The sequence below is a fragment of the Psammomys obesus genome, unplaced genomic scaffold, assembly GCF_907164565.1.
Source record: "Psammomys obesus unplaced genomic scaffold, mPsaObe1.curated_primary_1811, whole genome shotgun sequence".
NCBI lineage: Eukaryota > Metazoa > Chordata > Mammalia > Rodentia > Muridae > Psammomys > Psammomys obesus.
Window position 1 is genome coordinate 2,071,515 of NW_026585895.1, and position 14,296 is coordinate 2,085,810.

At 45.6% G+C, this 14,296-nt stretch overlaps 1 protein-coding gene across 1 annotated transcript in view; it reads right to left on the minus strand.

The window, feature by feature from the left end:
* Positions 1-308: 308 nt before the first annotated feature.
* Fam171b (family with sequence similarity 171 member B) overlaps positions 309-14,296 on the minus strand; it is a 54,614-nt gene continuing 40,626 nt past the window's right edge. Inside the window, exons 5-8 of the mRNA XM_055600669.1 lie at positions 12,351-12,521; positions 9,217-9,333; positions 5,306-5,429; positions 309-4,450 (exon numbers count right to left, since the gene is read on the minus strand). Coding sequence (XP_055456644.1) covers positions 3,151-4,450; positions 5,306-5,429; positions 9,217-9,333; positions 12,351-12,521 — 1,712 coding nt within the window. The 3' untranslated portion in view covers positions 309-3,150. The remainder of the gene's footprint in view (positions 4,451-5,305; positions 5,430-9,216; positions 9,334-12,350; positions 12,522-14,296) is intronic.

Below are 14,296 nucleotides of genomic sequence, written 5' to 3' on the forward strand. Positions count from 1 at the left end.
AGAGCTTGAGGAGAGAGGGAGCTGGGGTTCTGCCTGTAAAGGGATTCAATAAATCAATTGAAAATTAAAAAAGCCTGTGAGGGCAATGAATCCTATTCGATGGAAAACTAGCTGCCTATGGTCGTCTCGAACAGTAAAACTGGGAATTCTGGAGACATGACAGTAAGGAGTTACCAAGTTTGTTATATACACGGGGCTAATGTTGCGGGACATAATGATTAGAAAGTAACGAAGATTAAGTATTTACTAGACAAGGGAGGAAGCCTTTGCCTTTTACTTAAAGTTAAACACTAGAACAAATATGCATTTAGATTGATTTTATTATCCTTAAAGAACTGTTTGTAACATTTTACAAATCTTCAGACTGTTCAAGAAATACAATAACAGCAATAAATACACCAAAACATGAGATTTCTCTGATGAAAGAATACAAAGGAAAATAACAGAAACACCTGGGAACAAGAGGGCAAGATATCAACTCTAGATCTCCAGCGGGTAACTCAGCTGTAGAAATGAACGTGGAGCTTTGAGCATCACCTTTCTGGAAGTTTGGGAGGACAATATTTGACCCCCAAATCTCTAAAACCCTATAATATATCGACAGCAGAGGATCCACATACACAGAAACTGGCCTGAGAGTAATTGCCAAAGCAAAGCCGAGCTGTTATTCCTCAGCGTTAGCGATCTTCGTGGCACACTGTGGCACACTATAAATGACCCCTACTCAACTGTGGAAAGTCATAGAAATGGGTTTTATAAAGTTTCAAGGTCACGTGTATCCAAAACTGCACAAAGCTGTGCTTTTTGTAAATGAATCCATCAGCTAGTTGACAGCTCTGCCTTCAAGTTATATCTGGACTATGTACAAAAGAGCCATAAATGTCAACAATTATAATCAAAATTCTCTAGTTTTCGTATGCAAAAGTATGCATTGGCTTTCGATTTAAAAATTTAAGAAAGTAGTGAGTAGTGTTGATGTGTCACTGGGGTTAAGAAAAAGTAGATGGCTTCAGCTCCTTACCAGGAAACTGGCCTGCTCACAATAAGTCTCAGTCTTCCGATTAGAAAAGATAAACTGTCTATCATTCTCAATCAAAAGCAGCCTTGCGGTGTTGTTGAGTATTTTGTGAAACTTAAGTTCTACACAGCCCTTCGGTTACATCACCTCATTCCCCTTAGACGAGAATGAGTGGAGTCACTGGCATACTGGGTGCTACAACTCCTGTCTGCCCAGTGGAAACGCGAGCCGTTTTTAAAGCTGAGAATATCCACTTAAGGTGCTGAGGAGGTGCAGCATTTTACAATAGCGTTCCCGACCTCATCCCAAGACAAGCAATTTAACAATATATTGTGGATCCAAAAAACAGCACGCAAAAGAGAATGTTACATGCAAAATTCATTGTTCCAACATGAAACACTAGGCCTATGTTTTTAATAACTGCACATCTGTTTAATTTGGCTAAGAAAATGTACACTGAAGAAAGGTGTCCACAGTCCTCCTGACAAGTCCGAGTCAAAGGCACTTCCACAGAGCGCTAACTCCTTAAACTTCTCCAAGTCCGTTTTGTTCGTGCTGCTCCTGATCCGTTTCTGTGTGAGACCGATACAAAACCTCCTCTAAACGTAAGCCTTACCACTCTACCCCCCAAAGTAAGCCCGTGTGCTACCCAAACACATATGAAGAGAGGTAATATACAAGAAACATAGGCAAGGGTCTTTGCGTTCTTTGGGTTAAACTCAGACAGCCAGGAGAGTTACAACAGATATTTTAGAAGTGATTACAGGGAGGAAAGCTGCCGACTTCCGTCATAGAACTCTCTACAACTTTACAGAGCTGGGGCGTCTATTTTACTTTCCTCACACTTGTTCAGGTGGCTTGAATCTCTGCAGCTCTTACATTTGGGATGAGAAGAACCATCTCTTCCCACCAAAGGAAAGGGGAAGCTGCTGCACAAATGTGTCCTCGTGAAAAGTTTTAAGTAGAACAGGATGGTTGGTTGTATTGAAGAGCTTTTATTTTCAGGAGAATTGAGGACATACAACTGAAAACAGCTCCTGGGTTCAGACTGGGAGAAGGACAGCGATAAAAGCCTGAAACATGAGGCTGCAGGGACACGGGGGCGAGGAAAACCTCCCCTCAAACATCTTTTACAAGTGTCAAGATTTAGAAATGTAACTCATACGCTGGAGATTTTTTTTGAATATCAGGAAATCGGCCTTTCCTTTCCTATCCAAATACTCATTTCCTTTTTCTCCACACAGTCTTTTCACTGTTTGGCATTCACAAGAAATTTCTGTATTTTTACATCAAATTTGAAAGTCTCTAAACGACCAAATTTGAATTTCGGAAAAATGTATTAAAAGCCAGTTTTAGCCTATACGGGTCAGTGAACCTTAAACTCAGGGCCTCCTTTCAGCGGGCAACTAAGGTCACTTCATTCGAAAATAGACAAGACCAGAGTTTCCATTTCTCGAATTTCTGCAAAACAGGTCAATACCGTATTTACTCTGTACACCCACATCCCCACATCATTCGAATCCGGGTCTCCTGCTCTAGTCGGCTGGGGCTTCCCGCCCGCGCCGCAGGGCTCTCTTCGGGAACGGCAGTGCACAAGCCTTTACCCTTTAAAAAAGCGCTGTTTGGCCTTCACTGTCCACCCTCGCGCTAACCAAGCTGTGTTTCAGCAGAGGCAGGAGAGGACACCGCGGTCACACGCCTGAGGAGGAGGCCTGTGGAGGACGCCTGCCTTTCTAAGGCTCCAGGAGACCCAGGCACCATCTCGGAAGGCAACTTCACCTCACTTTTCGCAACGGTATTCTCAGAATCAGTACCAACCGGCAAGCGGAGCAGCGTTTTCAGGGAGCATCTTTACATTATGTTACATTTTAAAAACTTGAATGTCCTCATCACTCAAAAACAAAACAAAACAAAACAAAAACCCACCCAAAACAAAACAAACAAACAAAAACAACGAAAAGAACAGGCCAGAGGAAGCATGTCTGATTTCTGACTATTGTTTTACCGTCTACGTTGCTTGAGAAGCGGCTAAGGCCCACGAGATGGCTCAGTCTTAGCGTTGGAAGAAGCCCGGACTGCAGTCCACCAGAGGGACGCGCAGCCTGAGACGACACAGACGCCCGCGCCCGCGACTAGCTCATGGGGATCAGCGGGCGCTCCTCGCGTTTCTTCCAGATGTTAGTCTTGCCGTCCCTTTGGGCGAGCGGTGGCGGCCGGCCTCTTTTTCTGGTGGGAGACGTGTTGGCGTCGGCGTCTTCCACGGCGCTGCCTCCGTCCAGGATGTGCCTGAGGGCGGGGTCCTCGGGCGAGCAGACGGTGGTCCCGCTCTCGCTGCTGCTCAGGTCCAGGTCTTCCAGGTAGAGGGTCTTGGGCTGCGGCGCGCTCTTGATGAACGTCTTCTCCCTCTCCAGCTTCCGGCTTGAGTGGTGCTCGTTCATGTCCACCCCGGAGTCCAGACTCGTGTCGTTGCTCTGCGTCCTCCTGCCCTTCTTCAGGTCGATGAAGGAGTGCCTCACCTGCGCCACGGGCTTTCCGTCCAGAGACACGAACCACGCCCTGGGGTGCGGCGAGGGCTTGCCCTTGGACAGCTCCAGGAGGGTCTGCTCCGAAATGCCCTGCAGTTCCGACGAGAAGGGCGTCATCACCACGGCCTGGTTGAGCGTGCCGGGGACAGACACCGACTCCAGCAGGCTGGTGGAGTAGCGGCCCCAGTCCGCGGCCTGGGGCGGCAGGCCCTGCTGACCTGGGAGCGCGAGGTCCCCCTCGCCGGCGTCCGCGGCCTGCGCGTGAGAGTGCGCGGGCATTTTGGGCAGCGTCTGCGCGAAGCTGTCCCTGCCGCCGGGCTCCGCCAGCTGGCCGTACACGAGCTGCCCCTTCCTGGGCAGCGTGGCGGACCTGGCGCCGTGCAGCGGCTCCGGGGCGGCGAAGAGCTCCGACGTCTGGAGGATGGCGATGGGCTGGCTGTAGAGGTGCAGGAGCTGCTCGGGGAGGCGGGAGCGCCCGTAGGCCTCCTCGGCCCCCGCCGGGTACCGCTCCTCCTCGCCGGCGTCCCCCAGCGGTGGGGACAGCGCGCTCTTGACGTGCTTAGGTTGTTTGCTCCCCGCGCTTGGCTCCAAAGACTGCGCTGGGTTTCTTGAGTAACTACTGTGATTGACAGGCAGAAAGGAAACGTCTTCGTTGTAGATTTTAAAATTGTCTCGAGTTTTCACCATAGAAATTCTCTCTTCTGCCTCCATCTTCGCGGCTTCCTTTTTCTGGGGGCTGTAGGAGGAGGTTTTGGCGTTAAAGAGCTGCGGCTTGCCCTCAGCCTTTAAGGCAACTTTGACTGAACTGATATGATTTATGTGTGTCGTGGATGTCGTCTGGTCTCTCTTGAGGATCTCGAGCTTAGTGATATTTCTTTCTCTTTTCTGTGGCGTCCCACACTTCCCCCTGGAGCAGAAAAAAAGAAAAGGCAAAAGATACTTACAAGTTACCATCTACAAGATTCATCAGAGAAAACTATACCAAAATATACAGATAACATAGCTAGTGATGTCATCAGAATACAGTGGCTTTATCATCGACATGTAGTGAAGACTGAATAATTTCTTTGTATTTTTTAATTTTTATTTATGTGTATATGTGTGTTTGTATGTACGTATGTACGTATGTGTGTGCGCGTCTCAGCCCCTAGAGCTGCAATTACAGGCAGATATGAGTGCTGGACATAGAACTCAGGAACTTTAGAAGAGCAAGTGTTTTTTGGTTGTTTGTTTTATTTGTTTTTATTTTTTATTAAAAATAGATTCTTCTTTCATACGATACATCCCAACCCCAGTTTCCACTCCCTCCACTCTTCCCAGCTCCCCCTACTTCTCCTCTCCCCCATATCCACTCTCCCTCCCTTTCCCGTCAGAAAAAGAGCAGGCCTCCAAGAGACAACAACAAAACATAACAAAACAGCATACAATAAGACAAGGCAAAAGCCCTCATATCGAGGCTGGACAAGGCAACCCAATAGATGGAAAAGAGTCCCAGGAGCAGGTGAAAGAGTCAGAGACACCCCGCTCCCACAGTTAGGAGTCCCGCAAAAACACCAGGCTAACAGCCATCACAGACACACAGAGGACCTGGTGCGGAGCCCTGAGGCCCCATGCATGCAGATCCAGAAGAGCACGTCTTTTTAACCATGAAGCCAGCTCTCCAGACCAGAAACGATTTTTCTATAGATGCAAATTTTAATGCACACGCTGTTCTGTAACTTGGCAGCTCGGTATCTAGTGCACCGAGGAGTGCTGTTCTTACCTGCAGTAACAAAGCAGCACAGCGAAAAATCCAACGGTGATGACCATGGTTCCGCCTAAGATGGCTGTGAGGAACGCTGTGTGGTAGGCAGTTATGTCTCTGGAATCTTCATGGATGCCTGAGCCTGATTCAATGCAAACACAGAAAAACTGAAGGTAGCATTTTGGGTGAGACTTTTGGTTTTGTTTTTTTTTCCCGGATGAGACAGAGGGAGTATGTGTGTTTGCTTCCTTCTCATGGTGGACGTCTGTAGGGGAAGCACATGTGTCCTTTGGTATTATTCAAATTTCATGTCCTGTGGTATTAATCAATTGGCTTGCTTTGACCAATAAATTTTGCATGACCGCGGAAATAACTTTTTTCAAAATACCACTTGTCTTCAGAAACCGAACCTTTTGCCTAATATTGCATCTTAGTTAGATACCATTCATTCAGATCATTTAAAATTATATATTTAGTTTATTTCCCTATTGTGTATTCAACCTGTTTTACTTTAACTTATTTATTATTGATTACAATTTATTTACTTTGTATCTGGCTGTGGCCCAATCCCTCCTCTCCTCCCAGTCCTACCCTCCCTCCCTCTTCTCCCCCTATGCTCCTCCCCTAGTCCACTGATGAAGAGTTCCTCCTCGCCTTCCATCTGACCCTAGTCTATCAGGTCTCATCAGGACTGGCTGCATTGTCCTCCTCTGTGGCCTGGAAAGACCTCATGGGAGGTGATCAAAGAGGCGGCCACTGAGTTCTTGTCAGGGACAGTCCCTGCTCCTCTTACTAAGAAACACATTGAGACTGAGCTGCCTACATCTGAGCAGGGGGATCTAGATCCTCTTCATGCATGGTCATGGTTGGAGCATCAGCCTCTGCAGCCCCCTGGGCCCAGAGTTTTGGGCTCTGTTGGTCTCCTTGTGTAGCTTCTGTCTCCTCTATATCTGACAGAGGGCTAATATCCAGAATATATAAAGAACTCAAGAAGTTAAGTACTAACAAACCGAGTAATCCAATTAAAAATGAGCTAAACAGATAATTCTCAATAGAAGAATATAGAATGGCAGAGAAACACTTAAAGAAATGCTCAACATCCTTAGCCATTTGGAAATGCAAATCAGAACAACCCTGAGATTCTACCTTACACCCATCAGAATGGCTAAGATAAAAAACTCAAGTGACAATACATGCTGGAGAAGATGTGGAGAATGGGGAACCCTCCTCCATTGCTGATGAAAATGTAAACTTGTACAACCACTTTGGAAAGCAATCTGGCCCTTTCTCAGAAAATTAGGAATAGTGCTACCTCAAGATCCAGCCATACCACTCCTAGGAATATATCTGAAATATGCTCAACCATACAAGGATATTTGCTCAACCGTGTTTATAGCAGCTTTATTCATAATAGCTAGAATCTGGAAACAACCCAGATGCCCCTCAACAGAGGAATGGATACAGAAATTGTGGTACATTTACACAATGGAATACTACTCAGCAATTAAAAAGAAGGAAATCATGAAATTTGCAGGCAAATGGATGGAACTAGAAAAGATCATCCTGAGTGAGGTAACCCAGAAACAGAAAGATACACATGGCATATACTCACTTATAAGTGGATATTAGCCATGTAATATAGGATAAACATACTTTAACTTATCTTTAAGAAAACAATGTAACCAATCTCACTATGTCTTGGAATTCCCATGTAATTTATTTACAAAATAAACTGAATACAGAGCCTTAATCTCAGACCATTCCCCTGACCCCTCTCCTTTGTGACTCTTCCATGTCCCTGACCCAGAATATTATATATGTATTGTGCTTTTCATTTTCTGAAAGTAGTCAATATGTTGGAAGCAACCTTAAAGAAAACAAACATTCACCATAAATGTTGGAAATGACATGCGGATATAGGTTGACAGCATCTGTTGAGTGTTACTTGGGAATCAGGAAATTCTTCCTTTGTAAATGCTTGTAAAAAAAAAATTAATACAAGAAATTCCCCATTTATTTCCCATACCATATTTTCTGTGCTACCAAATAGATATAGAACAAAGCACGTTGTTAAAAATCAGAGAGCACATACAAGGAAAGAAGTAGAGAATGCAATTGGGGGTCACTCTTGGTTGAAACTACTCCAAGAGAAAAAGTTTTGTGGCATGAGATGTGGCTAAGTTATCTGGCTAACGCACTCTCACGTGTCAATAGTGTGTCCCGGAAAGTCACTATGCCTTCAACCTGAGTCCTGAAATAAGAAAATATGTTGACAGGAGCTCCACAAGGAGAGCAACAGAACCAAAAAATCTGGGCACAGGGATCTTTTCTGAGACTGATACTCCAACCAAGGACCATGCATGGAGATAACCTAGACCCCCTACACAGATGTAGCCCATGGCAGCTCAGTCTCCAAGTGGGTTCCATAGTAAGGGGAACAAGGTCTGTCTCTGACATGAACTCAGTGGCTGGCTCTTGATCACCTCCCCTGGATGGGGAGCACCTTACCAGGCCACAGAGGAGGACAATGCAGCCAGTCCTGATGAGACCTGATAGACTAGGGTCAGGGGGAAGGGGAGGAGGAGCTCCCCTATCAGTGGACTCGGGGAAGGTCAGAGAGGAGAAGAGGGAGGGAGAGTGGGATTGGAAGGAGACAAGGGAGGGGGCTACAGCTGGGATACAACGTGAATAAATTGTAATTAATTTAAAAAATATTAAAAAAGAAAATATGTTGAACTGAACCGTTCCAGGCCTAAGAGCAGAGCAGCAATCCCAGGCGCTCACACACAGGTGTCTAAAAGGCAAATGAGCGACCACTGCCGCACAACAGCCTGCTCTTGCAATCTGCTGACACTGCAGAAATAAAACCCTGCGCGGTGTGGCCCCGCCTCCAGTCTTACAGTGAGCATCAAGGAAGCTGTTGCAGAAAGCTGTAATATGGAAACTCAAGTTACACTGTAGCAGAATATAGAATGCAAGCATGGGGTTCTTATTTAATTTGAGTTAGAGTGATAGCCTCTAGTCTCTAGCATGTGAAATGATGTTTGTTCAGGAAGGGTTTATGGGTTTGTTTTTGGTTGGTTGGTTGGTTGGTTGGTTGGTTGGTTGGTTGGTTGGTTGGTTGGTTGGTTGGTTGGTGGGTTGGTTTGCTCATTTTTCAGCTTTATGGAGACAGGGTCTCATTATATTGCTCAGGCTGTTCTGAAACTGGCTTTGTCGACCAAACTGGCCTTGAACTCACAGAGATATACCTGCTTCTGCCTCCCAAGTGCTAGGATTAAAGACATGTATCCTTACACTCAACTATTTTCAGGAAGATTTAATGAATTGAATCCATTTTTTTTTTAATTTTTGGGAAATTTACTGAATGTGAAAAATGTGGAGGCTGCTTGGGTTAAATGTGGGGGTGCCTTGGGTTCAGGTTCTCCACATAATTTATACTGTGTCTGCAGTGTCTTCCTCCTTAGGAAAACCAGGCACTGTGTGGGGAGAGACTGGAAAGGACTGGATCAGTGACAGCCAGCTGGTAAAGACAGGCAAGCAGGTTCTTGTCGGGTCTCTGGGCTGGAGAGATGGCAGCCTTCCCCAGGGTCCTGTAAACTACACATGGTCTTCACCTTCTAAAAAGGTTACTCAAAATGTCCCCATTTCTTATAGCCTAAGTGGTCTGGGTAGATTTATTCAGGAAAACAGACACTCGGAAATACTTAAACAAACTTCAGTCTCCCTACAGTCATCAGACATGACACTAGGAGATGAAGAGTTTGGGGAGTTTAATCCGGGGGTCATTTGCACAAGGAAAAGAGGAGCCGTATCAGGTTTCGTTCACCTGGTAGGCAGCAATGTCCCCCTGTGCTGGGGGCCAGTGGGTGTCCATTCCTGCCTGCCCTGCGCATTCCTCTTTACATTCACTTTCATTTTCACAGTACCTCTAGCTCCTGGGAATGGCGCTGCTATCCAGTAGCCCAAATGTGGTGCGTCATAGGTCCAAATCAAATGACTGTTGTGCTGCTTGACTGTTCCCCAGCCATGATGCACCCACGCACCTGAAGCACGCGGTAAGTGAAGAGAAAGAAAAAGTTAGTTACGGGTTTGCACCTCGGAGCTAAGGTGCAAACCCAGGACTGTGCTGGCAGCCACGTAAACAGTGCAGAACGTTTCAGAAGTTACAAGCATCATGACACCAACTATGGAGAACGACAAACATGAATTCACAGTGTAATACATACATAAGGACATAGCAAGAATTGTTGTCATGAATGACCGAAGGAAATAAGAGCATTATAGCAAAATGTGGCTTATATACCCCGAGATATCTTCTTAAGGATGTGAGGAATAAAATTCTAATTTAAAGGCTCGCTCAGATGTACAGTGCTTGGATCCAAGACTTCAATCTCCAGCAACATACATGTAGCAAGAGACAAATAAATGCTAATTCGTTGATGGGTAGCTATCTGTCACTTGTCCTGAGATTGTGGCTAAATACTGTTTTGTTGTCTTATCACTTTAAGAACCATTGTTCTTATGCTACTGATAGTTTTTCCACAACTATTTCTTTCCTATCCCAAAGCTAAATCTATGAATGAATCAGACTTCACATGCAATTTTCATCCAAGATATCCAAAATTAAAGCAGCTCAGCACAGGCGTGTTGCTGTTACTGGGAAGCACGCCCTGACCTAGTCTTAGTTGCAGTGGAGAATGGGGCCGGGAGATCCAGGAAGAAAGGATGAAATGATGCAGGTAGAACCCAGATCGCAGCAGTCCCAAGACTGGGCGGGCCTGGAGATAACAGGCCTCCTCAAGGCCCATTTGGACCTTCCCCCGCGCCTTTCCACGAAACATGCCTCATCCAGCCCACACGGCCTCACACTCAATTTCAAAAGGCTCAAACTGTCTCTTAACTTTAAAAAAGGTTGTCTCCTCCAATGAGGTTTTGTTATCCATAGTAAAACGAATTCAGTAAAATCTAAAGCTTTGATAAAATTTTATGTAAAATAGCTAACACAGCTACTTAAAAGCTTCAGCTACATTAGTATTTTGGCTTATTATCTATAAAAGGTAAAATGGGTTATATTATTTTTATCCTTAATTCACACATTTGCACTTATTTATCGTATACAGTAGAATTTCCCAGCTATTCACAGCGTATAGTGTGAAACAGCATTTCCATTGCCTTACACACACACGGATCACATTTATGGGGTGGAACCTCTGGACATCTCTAGTGGTCTTGAAACACCAGAAATTGTTACAGATAAGTGGCCCCGCTATCTTAAACACTAATTCCTCCTGACTGGTTTTGTACCCTTTGTCTCGTGTTTACTGAGCATTGTTTACCACAGCCAAGAAGATTTGTTATCATCCCAGATGCCAGTGGATGAGGGGGTGAATAAGATGTATCTATACAAGATTAATTCCACCAGTTATACGGAAGTAAATGGAAAATGGACCCGGTTATCCGCAGCAATATCGAGCAAACAGTTGACAACAAGGTAGAGAAACTCTGATCCTTTTCGTTTAAGTTACATTTAACATGGCAATATATGACAAATCAATTACAGATTTTCATCATCATCATCATTTCTGGGGGGGGGAGGTGCATGGCAGATCCTCGCATGGGGGTCAAAGAGCGACTCTGTAGGATCGTCTCTTTGCTTCCGTTCTTGCATGTACTCTGTAAGGTACACTGGGCTGGCAGGCTGACATGAACACCTTTCCCTGCCTAACCCCAAATGTCCCAGTCGTGGGCCACCACTCTCAGTTGTGTGGTTCGCACTGACCCGAGGAACACAGACATGTGCAGCTTTCCTCCCGCTGGGGACACCGTGTGGGTTTGGCCTTCCTACCCATCTCGACACTAACCTCCCTCGGGTTTCCCTCCATGCCCTGTTCTCAGACGACGTGGAGACTGGGACCCCACACCACATCAGCACAGAGGCTCATCCTGTGTAAAATGTGTGCATTCTTCTTACACAAACCCTGCTCTACAGCACAGAGCACTTGAAGGACGGTGCTGCGGCTGCCACAGAAAGCTCATCTGTCTTCCCGCGCGCCTTCAGCCTGGCTAAGGGTACAGTCAGAAGCCGTGGCGCCAACAACCTTCTGTCAGGCATTTCAAAACCCTGTCTTAGAAAGGTGTCAACATAGAGGAAATGGGTGGGAACGAAGATAAAGCAAGTCCTGCAGACCTGTCCAGCTCTGCAGCATGCTTTGCACAGGCCATCCTGCTGGACCTACCTATTTATTAATTAATTTAGCAACTTACACTATTACTGTATTTACATGGGAATCAGAACAAAGCTAACAGGCTGCAAAGAGGAAAGGCTCCCCAGCTGCCACCTAGGAAGCAAGGCCATGTCTAAAACCGGTGCTTAAAGGGGCGTCATCACTCCTTCCACCTCTTGTACAACTTACTGTCGTGATGTTAGCATTCATTTTGCATGGTCTAAACAAACTCTTCAGTAAGTTCATATTACCTACTGAAATTTCTTGAGGAAATATTTTTTAATATTAAATAATTTTTTTTCTCAAAATGTTAGAGGAAGAAAGGACAATGTGGGTAAATAATGTTGATTTGTTTTCACGTAACACAGGCCATAGTTAATCTCAATTGTTAGTTTGAGGAGCTGTAGGATCACCTTGGGAGATGGGGCGACTCTGGCATGCCTGTGGGGAATCATCTTGAGAGGGATAATTGAGCTGGGAAGACACACCAGCACTGGGCTTGGATCCTGAAAAAGGAGACAGGCAGCCGAGCACCAGCCCTCCTCGCTCTCTGCTCCTCGACTGTGAGCGGAAGCCTCAGCCCCTCCCCTGCTGAAGCTTCCCCGCCAGGACGGACTATAAGCCAAAGCAGAGCCCTCTCCCCTAAGCTGCTTTTGTCAGGGTCTTATTACAGCGATAGGAAAAGCAGCCAGGACAAGTTTTAGCATCATTTCCCCTCACAAGCACACTGACCAGTGAGGGCACTTGTGGCCCTTAGCAAAGATGTGAGCCAAACTCTAAAATGAGATAACCAAATATCCGAAAGAAAAGTAACTATTGTCGCTTAGCAACCATACCTGTGTTCATATCAAACGTCCAAGCAGGTAGTCGATCGCCCATGTTTACACTGTTTGTGGGTAGAAGAGGAAGAGAAACATGGATGGAGCCATCCACCTTTAATTCTTTTCCTCCAGAATATATTTTCACACATATGGCAGCAAGAGGGGTCAACTCGATGTTTTCCAAGCCTAAGAGAGAGTACAATCTGTCAAAATCAGACACAGACAGAGGCTGTATATACATAACAAGTGTTATGTCTCCAAAAATAATTTTGCTCTATTTCTTTATTGTTTTTCATCCTAACAAATACTGTTGGATGCCTATTAGATATTTCCAAAGTATAATTTCAAGATATTTCCTAAGGAAGTGCTGGCTGACAGTGTGACACTGGCAGATGGGTCTAAGCTTCCGCTGATGTGGTTCTGCCCGCACCATCTAGTCATGAGCACTGGAGTCCCACCCAATGGCTTTGGAAACCCAAGCCCAGGCCGGTGAGAGGGCTCAGCAGGTGAACGTTCTTGCTGTGCACGCCTGGTACTCTGAGCCTTCACCTGCATCCTGGGTGAAGTGAGAGGAAGAACGCTGGCGCCCAAAAGTTGTCTTCTGGCATCTGTGGGCGTGCTGCAGTGAGAGCACACACACCAGTCCCCGAACCCTAACCCTGAGTTTCTTTTTAAAAAAATGAAACAGCTTTAGACTCATGGGGCTCTAGAACCGTGTGATACCACAGAGGGTCTGCCGGCTGCACGTGGCTTTTATATGACGCCCAGGCCTTTGGTGCACTGATGGCCTCTCACACTTGGTGAGCAGTGGCACCAGGCTGCATGTGAGCTTACCCGTGACACCGGCGTTCCAGCACTCCTGTGAGCGACCTCTAGCTTACATCTAGAAGACTGTCGGGCATCTCAGACTGACTTCTTCCAGAGGCAGGCTCTGGGATAATTTGAGCAGGAACTGACTTGCGAGCACACTAGCCAAAGCAAGGAAATGGGAGTGTGTGTGTGTGTGTGTGTGTGTGTGTGTGTGTGTGAGCGCCTGCATGCCCCAGTAAGGATGGAGCCTGCTGCGTAGACCAGGCAGTGTCCTCCACACAGTGACTGCTGTGTGCAGCAGGAAGCAGGCTGTGACAGAAGGGTGGGCCTCATCAGGCCAGGACACTGGCAGCGTCAGTTACAACTTACAAGGTATATTGCTTATATAATACACTCTCATCACTCCCATTTCTAGATGTACCGAAGTGAGCCAAAAATTTGACACAACTGAAATACTCAACGTTACAGCTTGTCTGAGGTAATTTTAGACAGTGGAGTTTCAGTTAGATTTACAAAGAATATCAAAAGTGGTGTGACAAATGGTTCTTAATTAAAGGCAAAATTAATTCCTTAACATTTACATCATAAGAACCTAACATCAAAGCTGTGCAGTCTGGAAGGGGTATCAGCTTTTACGCAGCTAAAAAGAATTAAGTAGAAACAATGGAAGCTCTCTCAGCTCTGTAAACTTGGCAAACATAACTCAGAGACCAGTTAAACAGCATACCTTCCCTGGTATGCTTTCACTGACACGCCTCAGCAGTTCGCTAAGACCGCAGAGAAAGTCAAACTAGGACATGTATTTAAGTAAAAGTTTCTAAATGAACTATTTTGAGAAGTTTTACAACAATCAAAGCTTTTTGTATTTTTTTTTCTTACTTGCTTTGGCTCAGATGAAATTTGGTGAATTAAAATGAAAGAACATTATGATTAGTTTGACGTAATGAACGCCAAAGACTTTGGTATAGATGTTCTTCTTTGGTTTTGTTTGTTTCTTTTTTAAGACAGGGTTTCTCTGTGTAGCTCTGGCTGTCTTGGAACTCACACTGTAGATCAGGCTGGCCTCAAACTCACAGAAATCCACCTGCATCTGTCCCGAGTGCCGGGATTAAAAGAGCATGCCACCACCACCAGCTTAATTATTCTTTTTT